The following is a 21,526-nucleotide window of genomic DNA, read 5'->3' as shown; positions in this document are numbered from 1 at the left end:
GGCGACTTTTGCTGTGTGCAGAGAAATCTGGCCCGACGGGTGGCTCTTTGTCTCCGGGGCGCGACAGCAGACTTGCGTTTCGAAAAAGCGGAAAAAACAACGGGGAGTCGGATTGGTTTCGCATGAACAAACTGAAGACACCGCCGTGAGGAAAGAGGAAAGGAGGTCGGGAGGCGAAGGACTGTGTCTCTGTCTCTGGCTGACGCGCTGGGGAGGCTGCGCACACATGCGCGGCCCGCGAGTCTTCTCGAGACAGGAGACAGAACGGGAGACAATTTTTCGGGCACTCTGTCGCGGAGGAACGGAGACTCTTCCGCGCTTTTCGCGTTCCTCGCTGCGACAGGTTTTCCTTTCAGGATATGGCAACCGTACCCTGACGTTTTCCGAAACGTTTCAAGGGGACTCTGCGATAGAATCCCCGGCCTGCAGGCCGGACGCGTTCGCGTCTCGACTACCCCCCGGGCGCCAGGAGACAAGACGCCCGGAAAAGAGCAGCCGAGAGAGCAAAGAGCGCGAGCAGAGGAAGCTAGCGTGAAGGGGAAGGAGATAAACGCGAGAAAACGCCTTCTCGTCAGAGAGAGAGAGGCAGATCCGATCGGACGTCGGCTTCGCTCATGGAAAGGGGGGAAAAGCTACGCAACAACGCAACGAGAAACAGGAGAGAAAACCGCCAAAGGAAATGCGTCAATGTGCTGAGGTTTCCCAGCTCCCTAAAAATGTGTGAAAAGCGTCTAGACGCGGTCCCTGCAGTCTGCAGAAGCGTGGAACTCCCGCGCGGATCGTTTGCTTGTCGCTTGCGCCTTATTTTTTGAGGAAGGAAAGGGAGGTTTTCCTCCTGTTTTCTCTGCTCTCCGCGAATGGAGCACTCCCTGCGTTCCACCCACCCAAACCGGCATTTTCTCCAGTTTCCTCGCCGAGTTCTGAGAGACTCGCGCGAGGCGCCTCTCGAGGCCTCTGTGCGATGGAGACGAACTCGACTGAGAAGGCAAACAAGCCACCCAGCCAGGGGAGAAAGCGGGGGACGGTTTGAAGGAGAACCGGAGAGGCATCAGGTGGAGCCGAACGCGAGAGGAGAGAGGAGCTGCGACGGATAAATCGACAAGGAGAAATGCTCGGGAAACCGCGACACAGAAAATCCAAAAGGGAGACGAAGAAGCGACACACAACCGGAAGTCGTCGAGAAGTCGAAGTCGCTTTTTCTGCTGAAACGGCTCCTCCACGCGGGGGTGGTTTCGTCACAGGCTTCGCTGCTGGAAAAAGGAGGACTCTCGATACGCATATGTGTACGAAAGAAAGAAGTCGAGAGCCGAGACTTCCTCTCAGAGGAGGAAAGCTGCGTTGTCGACCAGTCGTCGTTTCGCCCCCTTTATCCGCTGTTCCTGCCAACTCCTCGTCGGTTTTTCTTTGCTCTTCCCTTTCTTCTAGCGCAGTTCCCTTTCGTGACACTGCGTTCTCTCACTCGCGCGGTCTCTCCTTCACCCTCTTCCTTGTCCTCAAATCTTCGACTCTGTGCTCCTGGCTTCTGCGCTTTCCTCTCCAAGGCCCCGCGAGCGACCTACCGTCGCGCCGCTTTTTTCTGTGTGTTCTTCGCCTCTCGCTTCTTCTTGCCTTGCAGGCAAAACGAGGTCTTGTTTTTTTTTCTGCGTCCTCTTCTTCCTGAGCCTCTCCAGCTGCCGTGTCGTCCCTCGTCCTCGATGGCCTTCTCTCCCCACAATGACCCGTCAGAGACGCCGGCATCCTTCTTCCTCTCCTTCCTCCTCTCCATCTTCCTCTGCGTCGTCATCCTTCTCTTCTTCTTCTGTCTTTTCCTCTACCTCCCCTTCGTCGTCTCCTCGTCGTTCCCCCTCCACGCCGGCGCGGCGTCTCGGCGCTGGGGCTCCACGCAAGACTCAAAATCCGTACAGCAACAGAAACCGAGTCTGTCCACTTCATTCGCTCTTCCTCGAAGACTATGAAGCTGGACGCGGCGCTGGAGCCTCTGACGGCGACAACCCACGAAGAGGCAGACTGCGCCAGAGCACACGATTCGGCGCGACATCTGTCGCATGCAGTTGCGCGGTTGGAGTGCCGCCGAATGAACTCACCCGCCGCCGGTCTTCTCGTCTCGCTTCCCAGCATACCTTCTCTGCCTCTCCACCCTCTCATCCTGCTGTCTCTCATCCTGCTGTCTCTCATCCTGCTGTCTCTTGTGGTCTCATTCCTTCACATGCGCTTGCGTCTCTGTCTGGGCGGCGCCGCTCTTCTCCGTCCCCCCAGCGCTGTCAGGTGCGTTCTCTCTCGTCTGCCTCGAGTTCTCAGCTCACGCGGAAGAAGTCGGGGAGGGGACTGACGACTCAGGAGACAGCGCCGCGCGCGGCCGCCGGCAGCCGAAACGCAGCTGGGCGCCACGGCGAAGCCGGTGAAGCCTCAGACGTCGCGGACGAGAGACTGGCAGAGGCGGGCAGGAGCCGTGTGCGGGGCCGCAACTGTCTCCGAAGAAACGAGACCGTCCCACGAGGAGAGCAAGGGGAGCGCAGAAAGAAAGCGAGATCGCTGCGTACCTGTGCGGCAGCCTCCGTATTTCAGCGGTTTTCGCTGGCGCAGGCAGCATGCATCACCGCCGGAGTGGGAAATGCGAAGGAAGGCGTGAGGCCTTGGACGGACCTAGGACCAGGAGGCGACGACTCTCCGCGCCTGTCGGCGGCTCGTCGAGGTCGTGGAGACGCATGGGGACGGAGGAGAGGCTCCGCCTCCGTGCGAACTCCCAGACGTCAAAGCCGGAGACCTGACCAAGGAAAACTCGGACGCGACGCGCAGCGAGCACAAGCGAGGAGTCCAGGCACACGCTCCCCTGAAGACTGCAGCAGAGACGAAGCGGGCGAGTGGCGCGAAGACGGAGAGCATGCAGAAGACGTCGCGAGAAGGGAGAAGAGATCGCGGGACCTTCTTTCGACAGAGACGACGCACGGTCGAGTGCATGTCCTCAAGGAGTGTCACTATTACGAAGCTCTGGAGTCCTCGTCGTCGGGGGACGAGAGCCGACGCTGGCGAGGCTCCAGAACTTCGAGGGAAAACCACAAAGTCGCTTCAGAGAAGCGGATCTCGCACCCAGCTCTCTTGTCGCCTTCCTGCGTTTCGGGTGCTTCGCGAGTGGGCCAAATCGCCGGCGCCGCATGTCGACGAGGCATGCGGCTGGTGCAGCTCTCCCGGCGAGCTCGTAGGTAAGTCGAGTGATCTGTCGAGAACTTATCACCAGACAGGAGGGAGGCTGCGACCCGCCCTGAGAGCCCAAGAAGCGTCTCCCCAGTTAGCCAGAAAGAGCGAGAGAGAGAGCGAGAGAGGGTGCGGATGTCGGGCAGAAGGACGATGCAGGCGGGGCCTGTAAGGAGGTGACACACCGAAGAGGGTAAAGCTGACTGTTTGCTGTTGTCTTTCGGTGTGCGTCTAGCGTTTGTGTGCGCAATTGCTTCGGCGTTTTCTGCTCCAGAGTCTCAGGCGATCAGCGCTCGTGACCCGGAGTCATCGGAGAGAGACACTCGCGAATGTGCATTCATCACGCAAGACCGCGTCTGTCGCTTCTCGGGATTGCACTGGGGGTAGCCAGATACTCTTTCGACGCATTCTGTCCAGCTGCGTTCCGCTTTGCAGGTGGATGACCCGCAAGTGGCGAGTGGTTCGCGACGCATGCCACAGTCGAGCGCTGCTTCAGCACTACAGTACATTCGGCCCCAGTTTCGCTTTTCGCCTTCGCGACGTGATCGCAGAGTTCGCAGCGCGAGAGGCTGGGGGAGACGCGGCGCCGGGGCGGAGCTCTCGATTCGACCCTGTCTCCTCTACGATCTCCGCAGTCGACGTGTGGGGTGCCAGCCTGTCTCCTCCGGTGGGGGAAGTGGAGTGTGCGCCTCGACTCTGCCTAGGGACCAACACCGGCAGGTTGTTTCTTCTCGAGCTTCTGCCGTCGCTCCGATCTGAAGGGATCCGCACTCGTGATAGGCGCGACGCGAGGTACAGGCGAGATGCGAGAGACAGGCAAAAAACCGAGGCCTCGAAGCGCGGCCGTGCTTCAGGAGGAGAGTCGGGGGCCGATGACGCCGTCGCAGGCGAAGCCGACAGCGAAGACGCGAGAGCCTGCCCGAGTTGCCCCAAGGCACATCGACAGCATGCGACGTTCGATTCGCCGCGGGAGTGCGTATGTGGACGCGAGAAAGTTCGCTCAGTTCCGCAGATGTCGACGATGTGGGTGCACACGAACCTCGTCACGGGTGTTCGGTTCCTCGACCCTCGCGTCGATGTCTCTTCGCTGTACCACGGTGCTGCCTGCGAGTCTCCGCATGCGGCTCCTGCGAGCCCCAGCGAAGTCTGCGACAGGTGGCGCGAGGACTTGCCGGCGCTCTCGTCTCTCTTCGTCGCCTCAACGTCGCTTTCTGGCGTCTGCCGAATCAGTGACTGGACGAAAGAAGTTCCGAACCTCACATCTGTGCAACATAACGCCCCTCTGACTGCCCTCGCAGGTGAGAGACGTAACGGCTGAAACGCCAGTTGGCATTTGAAAATGCCTATATGCATACATGTTCTGCGTATTGACGTAGTGCACAGGATCTCTCGCTTATTCGCATATCCGCGTACATCTCCTTCTCCCTAAACATACAAATATGTCTTTTATCGATTTTTTCATGTATCTGTATACAATGTATGTAAGCATTCACGAAAAGGCGTCTATATAAAGGCGCATCTCTATATTCATACATATGCATATAAATATATATATATATAAATATATGTATATAAATATATATAAATATTTATAAATATATATAAATATATATATATAAATATGTAACTGTAGCGGGCGCGTTCGTTCCTGGTGGGTGTTGCGCGAAGCTGGATGTGTAGGTGTGTCCTTCTGTCCCCGGCGGTGGGGAGCATCGCGTTTTTTCTGTCTCTGCATGCATGCAGTTGGAGTTTCGCTCGCTTCGTTTCAGTCTCCCTCGCCTCTGGTGTACGTGGGCGACGACCGCGGCGAGATGTTGTTCTGGGATTGTCGAGAACGCCCGCGACTCCACTCTCTCGCGCGGCAAGCCTTTCTCGTTCCCTTCCTTCCGGGCGTCGATCCCCCCTCCGAGGTGCAGCGCGTCGTTCCTCTCCCTAGAGAGTGCACGGTCGTTCCTGCGAACTCTGCAGTGGCGGAAGGCTTCTCCCGGCGATCTGTGGCTGGACATGTCACGGACGCGTTTCTGCGGCAGGTCCCTTCCTACGCGCCTGAGATCGTAGCCGAACTCGCGGCGCCGCGGCCTAGGCGCCCGCGTGAAGCCTGCGCTCTCTTTTATAACTGGACGGCGTCAGCGAGGTTTCCAGGCGAAGTCAAGAGCTTATCTGTCCACCCAGACAACCCTCACGTCGTTGCTGCGTCTCACAAGGAAGGCATGCTCGTCGTATGGGACATGCGCAGGTAGGATGTCCCCGGCGAGGCCCTGGCAAGGCGCGGGCAATGCCATGGATGAACGTCTCGACATTGCCCTTGCGCGGGAGAGGCTGTCGTTTCGTCTTGTCGGCGTAACCGCGTCGATGTGTGCGTCGCTCGTAGACAGGGTGCGCGTGCCTGTCTGCATTCGGAGGGAACGTCGATTCCTGGAGTTCCGGGTGTCGCGGTTCCTACAATATTTTTTTTGTGCCACTGGGCAACGGTGCTGTCGCAGGCAAGCAAGGCGTGGAGCTCGAACTCCGACGCCTGTCTCTCCGCGTTGCTCTCGAGAGTGGATTGAGCGGAAGGCGCCTGGGAAGCCCGAGCTGTCTTTGTCTCGCTTCAGATTTTTCCTCTCTGCGGCGCATGCTGGGGCCGCTGCTAATTGTTTGTATTCTTCTTTTGTTCCTGCCCTTCGGTGTTTTTTTAGGGGATTCAGCGATGTCGATCCGCTCCTCACCCTCAATCCCCGCCTCGAGTTCCAGTGCTCCTTTTCCGTGGACGGTCGCCGCGTCTTGTGCAGCGGGCCGGAGAACTTCGCGTACTTCGTGGAGAATCTGTGGAGTGCTGGCGATCAGCTCCTGCGTGTCAGTGACATCTGCTACAACCTCACGGCGCCAAACCATAATTACAACATGGGTACGCACGCATCAAGTTTCGTCTCATCTTTCCATGGCCTCTACATCCCCTGACAGAGGGCCTTTTGTGAAAAAAATGCCCTTAGCGCGGATCCGTCTCGCCCTTAGGTGGCCAAGGGGAAACCTCGCCGCAGCCGTAGCCTCTCTCTCTGACCCTGTTCATGGCACTTCTTTTCTTGTTACTTCGGCGGCTCCCATCCTCGGTCGCCCGGTGCATCCCTAGACTGCCTGGATGTCTGGTCATGTCTGGTCAAGTCTGGTCAAGTCCACCAGAGCGCTCCTCTACGTGTGAGCGCTCGGTGTGTGTCCATGTGCGATATCAAAGGTTCGAAAGGGTGAACTGTCCTAAAGTTCTGGTTTTCCTTTTGTGTGTGCCTCTCTGGGCCAGCGTCCCCGCCCTACATGCGCCTGCTGCCCCAAGCGGAAAAATTTCTCCCCGAGTCCCCAGACGCAGGCAACTGTTGCAGGCGGAGCGCCGCTTCCTCGTCTGCCTCTGCGTTGTCGCCTGCCGCCTCTGCCTCTGGGGGGTCTGTGGGCGACACGACGCCGTTCGGAAGGCGTTCATGGCCTGGCGGCGAAAGCGATGGAAGCTGGCAGTTGGAGACAGCAGATGATGCGCACTCGGCGTCGTATCCCAGTCGCCTGTCCAGGAATCTCTCTTCTTCTGCCGACGAAGAGACGGATGCGTCGCTCCTACGGGCCAGACAGCCCTCCACTCAACCTCTCTTTTGGATGTCTCTTGCTGGGTTGTGGCCTTGGACGACCCCCTCCAAGGAAGCAAACGACGCCAATGACCCTCCACTTCCGGTGTCGCTTCCAGGTTCGGAGCAGACGCGTCGGCTCGACACGAAGGCTCGCCTGCAACGACCTGGTGTTCAGCCTCATCGAGTGCCCTGCACTTCGAGTGCAGCCGAGGCTTGTCTGGGGACCTCCCGGACCGTTTTGGAGAACTGCAGGGCATTGTTTCGCGAAGCGACGCAGGGCGCGAAGGACGAGTGGAAAGCTGATTTCGAGGACGGCGACCCGGTCCGCCTCTGCTCAGGAGTGGATGATGACTCCAGCGCCTACCCTCCAGACTGCAGGGCTACTTGGCATCCGACCTGCAGCCGAGTCTTCGCGGTACGTCTTTGCTAGAGGAAAAGAGAGTACACACAGCAGTCACAAACGTCGAGGCACACCCGTGCATCTGCAGACAAGTGGAGAGACCAAGGACTCGTGGCGCGGATCCTTCCTTTGCTGGCAAATCCTCTTCCACATGCACCATCACCCACCACCCTTTGGGTGTCTCCTCTGCACAGAGGTGGATGCACTCAAAAGCCTGTAGCTAAACAGGTACCGCGCACACATACTACAAACCTCCCCAGGAACTCTACATGCAACAAGCAGATGCATGTATCTGCATGTGGTTTTCTGACCCCCCCCCCCCACTTGTATTCGGTGTTGGTCATGTTGACTGCTTCGGAAGGCCTTGACTGGGTGTACGTTCAGGCCATCAATCGTAGGGGCTTCGGGATTTTCGCCGTGGATGAATTCTGCCAGCGCAACCGTTGCGATCCCCGCACCCGTTATATCGTAAGTGGTGGAAGATCGGAGCCGTCAACTGTCTGTTAATGCACGATTTCTCTATCGACGGCTACGAGAACATACCGCCAAGTTGACGCCGTCACGGAGGTCCTGAACGCGAGGAATCCTGCGATGACCTTCCTTCGTTCGCGACCCGTATAGCGTGACAGTTCCTCTTAAGGCGTCCTTCAAGGGTGCAATTTCCGTTTGTCTCGGAGCGGAAATGACTGAGTTTCGGTGGTGTGCGCAACTTTGCATAAGAGGACACAGGGGCGTATACAAATGTCCAGACATTATGTTCAGACCAATGAGTAAAATACACGCGATCGCAGTCACCCTCCCCATCGTCGTCGTGGTTCCGGCGTTTCTCTCCGTCATGTGCTAGTCACTCGTCCCCCACCAAATTGGAGGCGTGTAGATATGTCAAATGGCTGTGCATGTTCATTGGCTGGCCAGTCTGTACCTGGTAAGAACGGGGAACGAGCCTCGTTCGTGTCACCTTCCTTCCTGTGAAACCTGCTTCTTTCAGGAGTTCGAAAACCCCCCTGACGCGGATTTTTCGTTCGTTCATTTTGTGCCTTTCTATGGTGAGGCTCAGATTCTGTGTTCCTCGCAGCGTAGGATGTGCAAAGCATTTTCAGTACGTGCGGCACGCCACTGGGTGGAGCTCTACGGGAAACGTCGACGAATGTACAGTTGCCATTTGTCTCGATACGCAACTGGTCAAACATGCAAGCAGGCGGATACACGAGGTCCACAAAGGCTTTTTTGACGCCGCTTGTGTGTGTTCCAACGTAGTTTACTTTATAATTGCGATATTGGAGATCTGCACTTCAACAGAAAAGACATGAATCGTGGACGTGCAACAACGTGAAACCCAGTGGCATACCTTCCATGTTGGCATTATACATATACGCCGGTTTCTAGCTCTGTGGGTTTGCATACCCAGATACGTGTATCTACAACAGATTTGTTTTGTCCGGTGTTCCCGTTTACTTATTATGTACATGGGTGTAGCGGCGTTTGTGTAGGCCTCCCCGTGCTCTTTTTTACAGCGCAGGCTTTCCTGTTCATCCGTTGTCAGTTTTCTCTTGCTGCATGTGTCCGCCTTCTGCGCAGATATGATAGTTGCTGCCAGCGACAACGGCAGTGTTTGGATTTGGACTCCTCAATGCTGCCAATCTGAGGCGAGCAGGCGTGACATATTTAAGAAGGCAGATGAGTCAGTCGAACTTTGTCCCTCCCTGTATTAGGGGTCCTCAGAGACAGTCCAAGAGAGACAATTACTACGGCAGATGTGAAGGATTCACAACCAATGTGAAATGCTTGGTTAGCTCTTTCTTCGGTAGTGGGCAGTCGCGTTGCCCCGAACAGGACGCCCGCCTTAGTCGGCTCCTTTTCTGATTTCTTTCTGACAGTGGAGAAGACCACCGAGGTGTTGCCCAGGAAGTATCCAGTGTTCATGTATATCCTCATTCGTTGTTTCTTTTCAGGGATGGAGGCACTTCTTATAAAGTCGGGAATGTTTTCCATGTAACAGACGAACGCTTTTAAAGCCTCTGTCAGTACCGTTTTACCATGTGTGCAAATGCGGACACACAAACATTTACTGGCACGGCAGTTTGTAGATATGGACTTATCGAACAAAATGGAAACTGACAAAGGCGTGTGCAACGCGGCGAAGCCTTTCTGTTTAAAGAAGGGCACTACGTAGTCGATAGTCTACCACAAGGGACAAGGGTAGGCTCCTCTGCAGTTTTCGTTGGAGTATGCGGTAATCTGTGTCAGTATTCACGCATGTCGGTGGTTACGTGGCAAGAAATTCTTTTTGACTAGTATAGAGCAACTGCGGTGTTCAGCTTACTGCAGCGGGCAGCGGCCGTTTTGGGTCGCATAAAAATATACAGAATAGTATTCAGCGTAAACATCGATGACGACAGCGGGCAACCGTGTGTCCATCACCTTTACTTAGGACACCCGCTATGTGTTTTACGTCGGTACCGTGCGGGACTCCTAGCCCGGAAAAATGTTATCTAATATTTGCCTCAGATGGTGCATCACGTTGTTTGCTATCTTGAAAACACACTAGCTTCCGTACAGTAGGAGCTGATGCTGCTAGGCTGTTCAGCAGTTCAGGATGTCCTGGCCAACGTCCTGTTATCACATTCAATTGTGTAGCCTCCTCCCGGCATCTCGTCGGCGCTCCCCGCCACAAATTCTAAACGCACCTCGTGTTATATTCCCTAGAAATGGGTGCTCGCCGGTATGTTCTTGATACTTCTATATAATATATATATATATATATATGTAGGAGGTGACTTTCGGAGTAGGCAGCAGATCGGTGGCAATTCAGTAGCAAAACGCTCTGTCACTCGCAGTCGCGCTAGCATCTAAACGATCCCCTTCTGCAGAGCCCTACCTCAAACCAGTAGAATTGGAAGGCGCGCCTGCCGTTCGTCACGACGTTTCTTGCGTTTGGATCCCGTTTTTGTGCAGCAGTGCTTCTTCAACGCCAATCCATGTTCTGTTTCTCAGACAGTTATCTGTTTCGAATAGCTGCGAACAGTGTCCAGCTAAAACGTTTCTTCTCTTGTGATGTCTCGCCTCGTCTATTCAAGCGGTGACGAATCCGTGTGTGACACGTCTGACTGCTCGCACAAACGAAGTGCCTGTTTAGTCGACCGCCTGGCAGTCGGACGGGGGTGGGAGTTACTGATTGTTTTCTCGTTAATTCCGATAAACTGCAGTTCTGATAAAACATTCCGAATTATGAATTCTAATTCTACCTGGTTGCGGTGCAGTATCTCAAACTCTGAGGCACTAAAATTAGTAGTGAATAGCTGAGCTGTGGGTTTTCTCGATTCTCTCGCTTGTTTCATTGTCATCCGGGCGGCAGCAGCTATGTAGCAGCTGCAGCGCGGGGCTGGGTCGGAGTGCATGCGACAAAGGCTCTCGCGCGAAATCGAATTCAGTGGAATGCGGCAACACGGAACGGAATGTTTTGGTGGCGTGAACGGATGCCAGATGACGGAAGAATGCGGTAGGCAGAAAGGAAACGAACGGCCTCATTCGAGGCAAATGTCGAGGTGGGCATGAAGTGGGAACATGCCCTCGGAAATGGTGGATGGCGATTTTTCCAGCCAAGAAATGTGAATATACAGAACCGCAAACAACACTAACTGACAAACAGGGGAACCACTAGAGGAAGTTGAAGATAAGGAAAAAAGCTTCATACACACTGGAAACGCAGCGGTGAAACCTTCACTCCTTTTTTCATTTCCTCCTTTCGCAGGCCACCAGGCCACTTCATGAAAATGACGCGGAGAGACAGATCGCGACAACATGCACGGGTAACGACTGGTGGAAAAAAGGTGTGGTGGTGTAATTGTACAAAGGCACTCGAGGTCGCCTCGGCGGAAGAAAGACCAACGCATGAGAGACACAGGGGCACGTCTCATCGACCGGAAGTGAGCCGTAGGCGCAACGATGCGGAAATGATGTTATTGTACACGAGAAAGCAAATGATCCACGTATTTGCATCCTCCCTGAGGCGCGTCGGCTCATCGACACATCCACAGGATCGTGCTGCCCGGCAAAGAGCCAACAAAACGGATTCACCCAACACGAATACTCGAGAAACATGCATGCCCAGAAAGTGGCTTCGGCAGAAAAAACACCCACTGCGGTTTGCGAGACGTAGACGCAGCACTCACGCAGCTAGGGCACACGTGCACGGAACGTGGAAGTGAACTTGAAGCCGCTGTACACCGACTTCCTTCACTTTTCGTATCCGCCAAAGCAGTGTGCCGTCAAACACACAGCTGTTTTCCTTCAGGGAAGACCGCACTGCAGTGGACGCTTACGAAGAGCCTGCGTTGGCCGCGCCTGCAAGAGAAACACCAAAGAATACACAGAAAGCGAACACATGTAAATCGCATTCGATAAATGCAATCTCTCGAATTAAATGCGGCTCAACTCTCCAGCTAAGAGCCAATCGAAGAACCTAGAACCCCAGTGGACCGTATAGCGCTCCTTCTCTACATTTATATTCATATATATATATATATATATATGTATATATACATATATGTACGTAGCATGCGAGAACTCTGTACAACCACCTGGGGACAGAAGCGCCCGGCGTCGTTAGGCCACTTGAAAGCGAGTGTTCAAGTACGTCCGCGGCAGCTTACTCGCTCCGTTGTTCTGTCGAGCAGCAATTAAAACGCACCAAAAAACAAATAAGGTTGCCGTATCAGATCCCAGTGGCCAAAGGAACCTGCATATGTATGGTTGTACCCAGACGCGAGTTCACGTGCATCGACACATACAGACATCAATACCTATAGACATCAATGCATGCATACATCAATACATACATCCATACATCCACACATATGGGCAGTGACTCGGAATATAGGCGAACATCTCCGTGGGTGGAAAGGCCGTCCGACAAGCTCAGGAAAGCAAGATTCCCTTAGCGAAGAACGCTGTAAGATTAGGACGGCGAGAGAAAAACGAACCGCCGTGCTCTGCTCTGGCATCACACCACTCTCAAACATCAAATCGTGCGCTGAAATCTACATTATGTAGGGCATAATTTATAGCACACGAAGTCGTGGTAAACGTCTGTCGTCTTCCGCAAAAGCTGGCATGTATAGCAGACTCAGCGATTATTTCTGAATTGCCTGCGCGATTCTAACGCATCCTCACACTATCGGCGTTTGTCGAAACGGCCCCGGCAGTGCAGCAGCTGCCGTTGTGAATCGTGCGCTGAAACCTACTTTCTTCCCTTCCTGTTGAATACGACGAAAGGTCGAGTAAAACGCCGTATATTCCACGGACGATGGAGTGTGCCTCGATCACGCCGACGGCGGCACTCCCGTCGCAAACGAATATTCACACTCTTGCACACTATCGGCGATACGCGGCAATCTCGCCGCCACTCTTGTCCGACTTGGGAGTGCACTATGACACTTACAATGAGTCCGACCTGGTGAACAGCCGCACAGAGTCGAGGAAACGGAGGCATGCACTCTGCCACAGGGCAGTCGCGCTGCAACGGGGTCCATCAAAGCTGATGCTGGTGCCATAATTCCTGATGCCGCACGCAGCAGACTGCGATTGACAAGCTTTCTACCAATCACGCGGATCCGGAAGCAACCTCATCGCGCTCGTGTTGCGAGGAAGCCATATGAGAACAGGGAAGCTGCGCCAACGCCAACTTCCTCTCTCTGTTCACTGCTGTCTGACCACAACTTACTCGCTGCAGATCGGTAGCATCCGATCGACACACATATGAGGTAGCCGATCAACTTTTGTTGAGAGAATCAACGTGAGTAGGACCAAATGTCACCACCCGAATTAGTGGACCGAAGACTGCTGTCTCTCTCCAGTCGTGCAAAACCACCGCTAGATTTGCACCATCGCCCTCTCCCCGCATCTCTCTGCCTAGACTGTTCAAGTGGGACGGCCTCGTCGTCGTCAAATGCGTCAGGGACACTTACGCTCTGAAAGTCACGAAGAAACAGAAATACAAAGCGTTCGCGCGTCCAAACGCCGCCTCCCAACTGTGGCATCCCGCGTACATCTGCAGACCGTTCTGGTGTACACATCGCGGGGTTATACGTGTGCGGAGACGTTGCCATTGCAAAGCAATGCTCGCATACGTCTTTTCATACGTATATATATATATATATATATATATATATATATATATATCGTTCCAATCGCTCTTCTTCGAGAAGGATGACTCTGTGTGGGACTGCATGACAACGGTAGACCGATGTACATGCTTTTTGGATTGACTGAACGTATTTCTCTGTTCATGCCGAGCAGGCCCTGCGTACTGGACGAAAATGCCCGTATTCTTACAGCCTGAAGTTGTGAAGTGCGAAGAAGCGGCATCACGCGACACCGTGGGTTTCCCCTTTGTGTTCCCTTAGTCTCAACCAGACTGGCGTTGGCCGATTGCGCCCTCCCATCAATATAAGAACACGGCTCGGTTCTATCCACGGACATGCCTGGAGCCGCACTTGCTGGCCACCGGGTTGTGGAGCGAGAAAGTTGCCAAAGTAACCATATCTCCAGGCGTGCACCGGATGAGGATTAAACAACAACTTACCATCTGGATCGAAGACAGAAATCAAATGAAAACTGTACGAGTGTTCGACCTCTTTGCCGGGTCTCCCTACTTCATTTACAAGAAAGACCCCTCTGTGCAGAGTCCACGCATCAAGTTTCGCATTCCAAAGTCGAAAAAGCAGCTGGAAACGAGAAGGCTAGACGAACTGGGCGACCTGCCAGAAGGCCCACAAGAGGCGACCAGACAAGGACTAAGCGCGACGGAACTCCACGGGAAGTCGCCACGCAGGTTGCAAATCAGTTCAGGCTACCGGCAGAAGCAGGAAATACCACAGAACCGAAGGCGAGGGGCAAATTGCCCTCCCGTCTCCCTGCCAGGAAGCATGTCGACTTGCCCGCTACCACTCATCTAAGATGTCCAAGTTCACCACGAGCTACATGTCCCTGGCTCTACCTGTGTCGCGCGCATGCGCCTGCTCTAACAGAATCGGTAGCTTACATACTGAAGCGAGCAACATGTGACACAAGCTGGATGATGCGCCCGTTCACTCGTGTCTCCAGTGATCTCTACGCCTTCACTTTGCATCTTGTCTGGCTGCCTTGCTCTTTCTACCGACTCCCCCCGCCTCCTATCGCGCTCGAACAGTCGCGAAGAATCCCCAGTGCTTACGGTCTGTTGCAAGAGCAGGAACCGAATCGCAGTGTCTGATCCCGAGTGAGTCAGTTGTTTCTCGCGCAGTCCCAAAGAGGGAGGTGTAACCTATAACCTGCCTCGCGCCCAAAACATATCTTGAAAAGAGACGCGCGGCTTGTCCCAGTCTCTTTGTCTTCGTCGCCATATCTCGGCGGGCACTGGCACGTCTTGTAGTGGGGCGCCTTCGATGTTCCTCCAGCACTCGGTCGGCGAATCGCTCGTCTAACCCACCGAGAGCCTTCCCTCGCAGATAAGCGAGTGTCGAGTGAATCCTGATGAGATCCATCGCGGGACCAAGTCTACACGATGCTCGCTGGCACCTAAAACGCGAGTCGACTAACTAGAACTCATCCATCCATCGACTGTCCACTTCCAGTACAGCATGCCTGCGTTGCGCGTATTGCTTCGCTGTCCCTCGTTGTTTCCCCGGTAACTACCGCAAACTCCGTTTTGAAGCAGCCGTGATCATGGAATGCTTACAGCCTGGGTAGAGAACACAAAGACAGCCGTGCAAGGCGGATCCCTACACAGAGGATAGACCACTGGAGGCGGCGCAACGAAGGACGAGAAGCTGGAAAAGAGACTTAAGCCGGCACTAGAATCAGAGGAAGACAAGGAGTGCCAGAACAGGAACGGCGCCCTCCAGCAAGCAAAGAGGAAACGACGGCAAACGGCGCAATCAGGAGACCTAGCATATCGTTGCTCGAGGCGCTCGCCGAAAAAGGGGAAGGTCACGGCGCCGACATTCCTTGCGTTAATGGATCGCAGGCTCAGAACAGGGCTCGTGCGCAGAGTCTTACCAACTGATTTTTGCGTTGTACATCATTCAAGATGAATTGGGCCAGGGTAAGCTTCCACTTCGTGAAGATGTTTTCTCAGCAGCGAAATCGGCGCTCCCGTGCCTCGCGAGACCTCTCACGATCGCACTGCTTTCTCCTTTGTGGTGTCTCTAGCTCGCGGCTACTCGCAATCCTTGCTTGTCGCTCTTGAGTCCAAAACGGACCCAGCGACAGCGTGAACCAGTCCGAGACTGATGCGCAGGTTGCCTACAAGCTGAAGTGCGAGGGCGAGAGCCAAAAAACGCGAGACGGAAAAACATGGTCTTCGATGAGAGAGGCAAGGCAGTCTTATACCCTTGGTCTTCAGACACTCTGACCTGCGCAGCAGCCCGTCGCTTCTTCAAACGCGGAAATCTGCAGAGCTGAAAAATGTTGAGGGTAGCCATGAATGCAGCCCAGCGGCCGCTAGGCAGTACACCGTGTACGCAGCATCGAACTGAGACTTACTGCCTGGAGAGGAGACGGTAAGAAGTGACGCATGAAGGACGCAGGCATCTTTTCGGTGTGGAGTCATGCAAATCGAGATAGTCAACAAACGGTACGTTTCTCCCAAAGGCAAACGACGTCGAGCACGCAGCTCCAAGGTCGGAGGAAAAGGACGCACGGGATGGGACCTCAAATATCAGGCGAAATAAAAGTCGATGTCTGCGTGAATCGTGCACTCGTGAAAGAAGATCCAGTCTTGGGCGACTCTCTCTGTACGGTTCGTTCTCCTTCATCAGCACTGACCCATGTCGGCAGTCCGGCCACAGAAAGACTCGCAGCTGTAAGCCACCCTCAGTTCGATCGTCTCTTCTTCAGGAAAACATGCAGAGACCCGCAAAACGATAACTCCGATGGGGATCTCCTGGGGACTCGGCTGGGGGATTCGAGCGTACGGCCTGTTTGAGAAGCACGACAGAGACAGAAGTGACTGATGTTGTTTCTGTCTCAGGAGCCAATCACCAGCTGTTGCAAAGCCCCAGATAAGATCCGTGTGATCCTTCATCTCGATTCTGTTTCCCTTCTTTCGGACTTCCTGATGGCGAAAATGGCATCACTACAGGCGTTGCTCTTTCTTTCGTCCGTCGCGCTTTGGCGTACACCTGGTCTATCCATACAGTTCAGATGCATCCTCTTCAGTTCTCCCGCTTTTTCAGACAAACAGAGCAACGGAAAGTACGCAAATGGGGTGTCTGGCTTTGTCCTCATTGCAAGCAAGCGCGCCCTCCCGCCTCTGCGCCCATCTACACGAACACCTTGGCTTGAAAAGGAGTGAGGCAAACTTACCCACTGAAAAAAGACGCAGTCGGAAAAAACGCATTAAATCTGAATGTATACATGCACGCTACAAACATCTTCATATACGTGCATATATGAGTGCGTGACTCGAGTCACCCAGCTTCCAGGGTAGCGTTCGCGTGTGTATGCGCCTGACGCCAAAGCGTTACTCTGAGCTAGCTGCGCATTCACTCACGCCTCCTCCCCTCGATCTCGAGATGCTGTATCACCGAAGTCCACAAGTACTAAGTTTACTATTCTGTTCAAACCGGTCTAAAGTCGCGATGTCCTGACGCACACTGAAGAACGAAAGAGTGTCTTACAGTCTGTGGACACGGAGCAACAGAAGCGATCATACTCGCTCGCATGCACTCACCGGTCTTTCGAAAAGAACCGGATTTCTTTAATCCTCGTTGAGACGAAACTCGTCTCTCGGCCTTTGTCACTCCAGAGAGGCCTACACGCTATACGCATGCTACTATACCTCCACACATGCATATATATATATATATATATACAAATAAGTATACGAGTTGAGCTCTGGAACACAGAATTCAGTTTGAGGCAGTCTGTGTCTACGACTTACGGATAAAAACTGTAGAAATCGCAAGAAGAAAACCTCAAAACACTTGTATTTAAGCATGACCTCAGAAGATTTTACGCGGCCCATCGCATGGCATAGCTTCGGAAGACCCGGTTTAGGCCCCTAGGACCCCCCGAACTCCTCTCCCCATTGTGTCTCCACACTCACCTCAGAGCAACCCCAATTTTGCTGTGTGCATGGTGCTTTCAAAAGAAGTCTACAATCGACGTTTCTCATCGTCTCTGCGCGAACCGCTGTCGCTTCGCCGCAGTGTTTCTTACGTATGCTCCGTAGACGAAGAAGAAAATCTGAAGATCAACACACAGCAAACGAATAGTGCTCGGAGAGATGATGGAGATGTGTGGCATCGACAACTGCGAATGCGCTGACGGATTCTTCCCACAGATCTTCCGTTGCCGCATCCTTTTGTCCGTTTCGTTAACTTTCTGTCAGGTCTAGGTTTCTCCATCTTTGCGTCGGTTGCCCCGCGGGATCTTTTCCTCGACGCGAGAAGAGTTGCGAGGTGTTGCCGTTGTGCATCGTATCCGTCTCTCCTTGCGCCCTGTTTCTCGCCTTCCCCCCATCGCTTTCCCCCATCGCTTCTCTCTTGCTCGCCCAGGTCAGTCGACGTCGCTGCAGCACCGACTGAAGCGCCTCGAGTGCGCTCGAATCATGAAGCGGCACCCTCTCAGACGTACGGGCTGCAAAACGTGAGGTTTTCGAAAATAGCGCACAAAAAAACGATGACACGAAGCGTTTCGTTGCTGTTGGACAACGGCGTTGAATCGACGAGATACAGCGATTCGCTCTCCTCTGAAGCCCCAGCCGCGGAACAGCGTCTCCGACGAACGACCGCTGCCTTCCCAGAGCGAGACCGAGAAAAGACGGATTGCGGTCTCCCCTGCAGCGCAGAATGCGCATTTGAGTTTCCACTCGACCCCTCCGTCCGTGGCGAGTCGCGACTCCCTGGCTTCATTCCCGATATCTTTGTGTGCATCTGATTCGACTGCCGCGGTCGAGGTGACCGAAGAACGTCCTTGCCATAGAACGAAATCGATGGCCAGTTCATATCAAACAAGAGCGCTCGAGGGCCGACGCGGGGCCAGGCCACCACCATTCCTGACAAAGGCTCACTTTCTGAAGAAGAGAGAGTCACACGTTCGATGCAAAGAAGAGCGAATCAACGCAAAGCCCCCCTCAGAGCCGCACATGAGAAAATCGATGGTGTTGCATCGCCTTGGCTGCAGGCAACGGCACACTCACAACTGCACACAAATGTGTGCTTTCACCTTTTTTCGAAGTCAAAAGCTTTACGCCGCTCTGTTGGCATCCTGGAACCTCGATTCGACTGACACACCTCTGCTCATCGCCAAGAGGCAGCCCAGCTACAGCAGGAAGAAAAAGCCATGTCCATACCCCCCGCTCAATAACAGCTTCCCCACATCACCCTTCGCCTTGTCTCTCGTATGCATGCTTGAAGCATGCCCATCGCAGTAGAGTAGGTCGCCCTGTTTTTGGCGCCAGAAAGGGGGTAACACTTCGCCGCAGCCCACAGACTTACGGCCTGAGAGGGCGCGAAACAAGGATACACGGCAGCTGCACATAAAAAAACTAGTGTAGGCCTTCCAGATCCCCATGCAACGCATGCGCTCCCTGAGGCGAAAGCCAAGGATATATATATATATATATATATTATATTATATATATATTATAGATATTATATATATATATATATATGAGTGCGGAGGTGCGACTGTGCCTCAGGGTTCTCAGGAGAGCAGTCCGGAATCTGAACCAGTGGAGGCCATGGCGACATTCCCTCGTGCCGCATCAGTAAAGACATATTTATTCTGTCAGCTCGGAGAGCGACGAGTTACCGATTTCTGGGTGTGCGCAAGACAACGTCTGTATTCCATTTGAAAGTGAATTGGTCCGCTTACGTTTCTCTTCAGCTACACGTATCCACCACAGCACCCACAATGCACAAATCCATGGCGCCAGTCGACGCATCCCTCCTTTTTTTCTCGCGAAAGGTGCAGCGTGTACTTAGGTTCGTGCAGAAGAAGCAGAGACCCTAAGATTTCTTGTTCACGTCCAGACATGGCTCCAGATTCACCGCAGGTGGTTTCTTTCTGTTGATCTCTAAACAATTTAGCCACCCGGCCAAGAGGTACCTGCGCAACCGTAACAGTGTACGCATGAACTTTTACGTATACTATGAATATCTATATATAATATAAATAAGTAAACGTATGGAGAGAGAAAAACACGCACGTGAACGTGGACGTATGCTTTTGTTTATGTAGGCATGTCGGCACATTTCTGCGAACATTTTACATGCCGAAAGCCGCCTCGAAAGTCGGTGTGAATCCACTACGTGCAGTGTTGTTCAAGAGGCAACGACGCCCTGACCCACAAGCGTCTGCCTTGTGTACAACTTACGAGGTCTTTCTGAGTGTGGAGCAGTAGGTAACACAGACAGTGACTCCAAGAGAATACAGACAAGACACGGCATCCGTTCTGTTCCACCCGCTAAGCATGGATTTTGCAAGTTGTCTCGAGCTTCCGTCTCTCTTTTCACCCTCGTCATGCGCAAGTGCAGAGAAGTCCCTAAACAGAGCGACCCCTATACAGGGCAGGCATGTGTGCATATATTCCTTGATGGATCTCGAAATACGCCCGCAGAACCAGCTGGATGTGGACACTCGGCTTTTCGGGTGACCAAATCTGAGGCATCCTTCGTTTTCTGAGGTACACTTGCAGGTCGCTGTGATAAGGATGCCTTCCCTTATGGTTTGAAAAAGAGCTCCCATGTCTGTGTGGGGTCCCCCCGTGGTGTGTTTCACACACGCGTACCACCTGGAAAGGAGTGGTAAACGATCCGGGTGCTAGGTCATAGCTGGAGCCACCGGCAATACGATTTTTCTTTCTTCTTTCCCCTGTGTGGGGCGGACACAACGGACGCCTCTCCAGCAGCCAGTTCACATCTTTTGTTTTGTCGGACAACCAACGCACCAGTGTTGAGGTGAGAGAAGATGTGAGCGGAAACCTTGCAATCACCACCAAGCAGAGGTCGAACACGAACGTCGTCTTGCGAGCACCGTGCGCAGCTGCCGCAGTCGCTTGCAATCCATTTCGTCAGATAGCTTTTGAAGCACGATAGGCGCCGGAAGAAAGAAAGCCGTTCCGCAGTGCACTCGGATCCACCATGTTCTACGTTTCTGGGCAATAATTGCTGTTCTCCATCCCTTGCTAGACGTGATTGCCGTGACGCTCTTCCATCAGAGCCGCCAGCGACATGTTGGCAGATATTTTATACGATTGTTGCACTTTAGGTTCAGCGTTCTACGTACTTTCTCCGCAACCTGAAGATAAAAGGGACAGAGAAAACGTGACGAAGCTGGACACACGACGGCAAGCGGGAAGACCTTCGACTCGGCAAGGCGCAAAAGCCGTCCGCATGCGCTAGGTCGTCAATCGCCTGCTGAGCCGAATGGCAATGGCACCGAGTCCTTTTATCTTATATGCGTTTGTTTCTCTGTGCGAACTTACGCTCTGCAGACACACGACACACACACAGACGTGGAGAGCTCCGGATGCAAGGATCTCTCCAACGGCACCGTGAGGTACACAGCGCCTCCCACAGTCACGCAACTCGAAGGTCCAATTCCACCGAAGCGCGCGTGTAAACCCCCATATCTACGTGAACGTACACATCACTTTGGGTATCAATACAGGGCTAAAGTACGCAAAGAGTACATGTTAGAGGCCTAGGCCCCCCAGTCTCTCCACTAAGCAGGCGCCTTGAGTCTGTGCACGTACGCGAGATTCAACCTGAGAAGATTCACAGAAAGGTCGATCCAGCGGGCGTCGGGGATTTCTCTGGACGCTCCATCGTGACAGCGAACAACCAGTGTCGGTACACGAAGTGAGCGCAAGCGAGAGAGGTTGAGGGAACAGGGGGCTGCGCATATGTACTTCTACCACATGCCTAGGAGTTTGACCTGGCACCCATATACGCGTTCCATAAATCGTGTCAGTTCCACCCTTCAGATTTCGAAAAATGAAAGTACGTCTCTTCCTATTCCGAAGCATGAATTGTAGTCATGCGGTCCCACTCGTCTACGCTGGTGACAGAGGCTTCCATCTGCACTTTGATGATCGCACACTGCCCCCGTGCGGGAGGATCTGCAGCTCAAAAAGACTTCAAAGACGCTGATCCTCAGAGTGCATCATTGAGGCTAGACGCAGGGGCAGACCCCACTGAATCCGTTGGCGACCGGCTACGCTTGAGGCGATGCTACGAGAAAGACGGCAGGCTGCCATTGTCGATAAACGTACAGCCATGGCCTGGGCAAGAAAGCAAAACATCAACAGGAATCCGCAGATCAAAGGCGTATGGGAAATCCACAGGGCACAAGCAGA

The 21,526-nt window shown here is 53.7% G+C and overlaps 4 protein-coding genes across 4 annotated transcripts; 1 reads left to right on the top strand and 3 right to left on the bottom strand.

Annotated features, from left to right (window-relative positions):
• Positions 1 to 576: 576 nt before the first annotated feature.
• Positions 577 to 9,210, top strand: TGME49_217730 (hypothetical protein). Its single transcript, XM_018779787.1, has 8 exons — positions 577 to 3,200; positions 3,628 to 4,490; positions 4,936 to 5,428; positions 5,871 to 6,079; positions 6,467 to 7,197; positions 7,567 to 7,650; positions 8,171 to 8,228; positions 8,761 to 9,210. The coding sequence occupies exons 1-8, from the start codon at positions 1,714 to 1,716 to the stop codon at positions 8,892 to 8,894; spliced, it is 4,059 nt and encodes a 1,352-aa protein (XP_018634870.1). The 5' UTR covers positions 577 to 1,713; the 3' UTR covers positions 8,895 to 9,210.
• Positions 9,211 to 12,971: 3,761 nt separating this feature from the next.
• On the bottom strand, positions 12,972 to 13,662 carry TGME49_217728 (hypothetical protein; the record flags this gene model as incomplete). Its single annotated transcript, XM_018779786.1, has 2 exons — positions 12,972 to 13,151; positions 13,516 to 13,662. The coding sequence occupies 2 exons, from the start codon at positions 13,660 to 13,662 to the stop codon at positions 12,972 to 12,974; spliced, it is 327 nt and encodes a 108-aa protein (XP_018634869.1).
• Positions 13,663 to 15,701: 2,039 nt separating this feature from the next.
• On the bottom strand, positions 15,702 to 16,580 carry TGME49_217726 (hypothetical protein; the record flags this gene model as incomplete). Its single annotated transcript, XM_018779785.1, has 4 exons — positions 15,702 to 15,708; positions 15,863 to 15,872; positions 15,988 to 16,139; positions 16,528 to 16,580. The coding sequence occupies 4 exons, from the start codon at positions 16,578 to 16,580 to the stop codon at positions 15,702 to 15,704; spliced, it is 222 nt and encodes a 73-aa protein (XP_018634868.1).
• Positions 16,581 to 20,382: 3,802 nt separating this feature from the next.
• On the bottom strand, positions 20,383 to 21,196 carry TGME49_217724 (hypothetical protein; the record flags this gene model as incomplete). Its single annotated transcript, XM_018779784.1, has 2 exons — positions 20,383 to 20,466; positions 20,924 to 21,196. The coding sequence occupies 2 exons, from the start codon at positions 21,194 to 21,196 to the stop codon at positions 20,383 to 20,385; spliced, it is 357 nt and encodes a 118-aa protein (XP_018634867.1).
• Between the last annotated feature and the right edge of the window lie 330 nt (positions 21,197 to 21,526).

The sequence above is a fragment of the Toxoplasma gondii genome, chromosome XII, assembly GCF_000006565.2.
Source record: "Toxoplasma gondii ME49 chromosome XII, whole genome shotgun sequence".
NCBI classification, from domain to species: domain Eukaryota; phylum Apicomplexa; class Conoidasida; order Eucoccidiorida; family Sarcocystidae; genus Toxoplasma; species Toxoplasma gondii.
This window is presented reverse-complemented; position numbering and strand designations above follow the sequence as displayed.

Bases quoted from the DNA above. Each gene is read 5' to 3' on its own strand.
- TGME49_217730 (XM_018779787.1), top strand. From the start codon at position 1,714: ATGACCCGTCAGAGACGCCGGCATCCTTCTTCCTCTCCTTCCTCCTCT. The intron at 6,080-6,466 runs GTACGCACGCAT...TCTCTGGGCCAG, and splicing joins AAACCATAATTACAACATGG to CGTCCCCGCCCTACATGCGC. The intron at 7,651-8,170 runs GTAAGTGGTGGA...TGCTTCTTTCAG, and splicing joins ATCCCCGCACCCGTTATATC to GAGTTCGAAAACCCCCCTGA.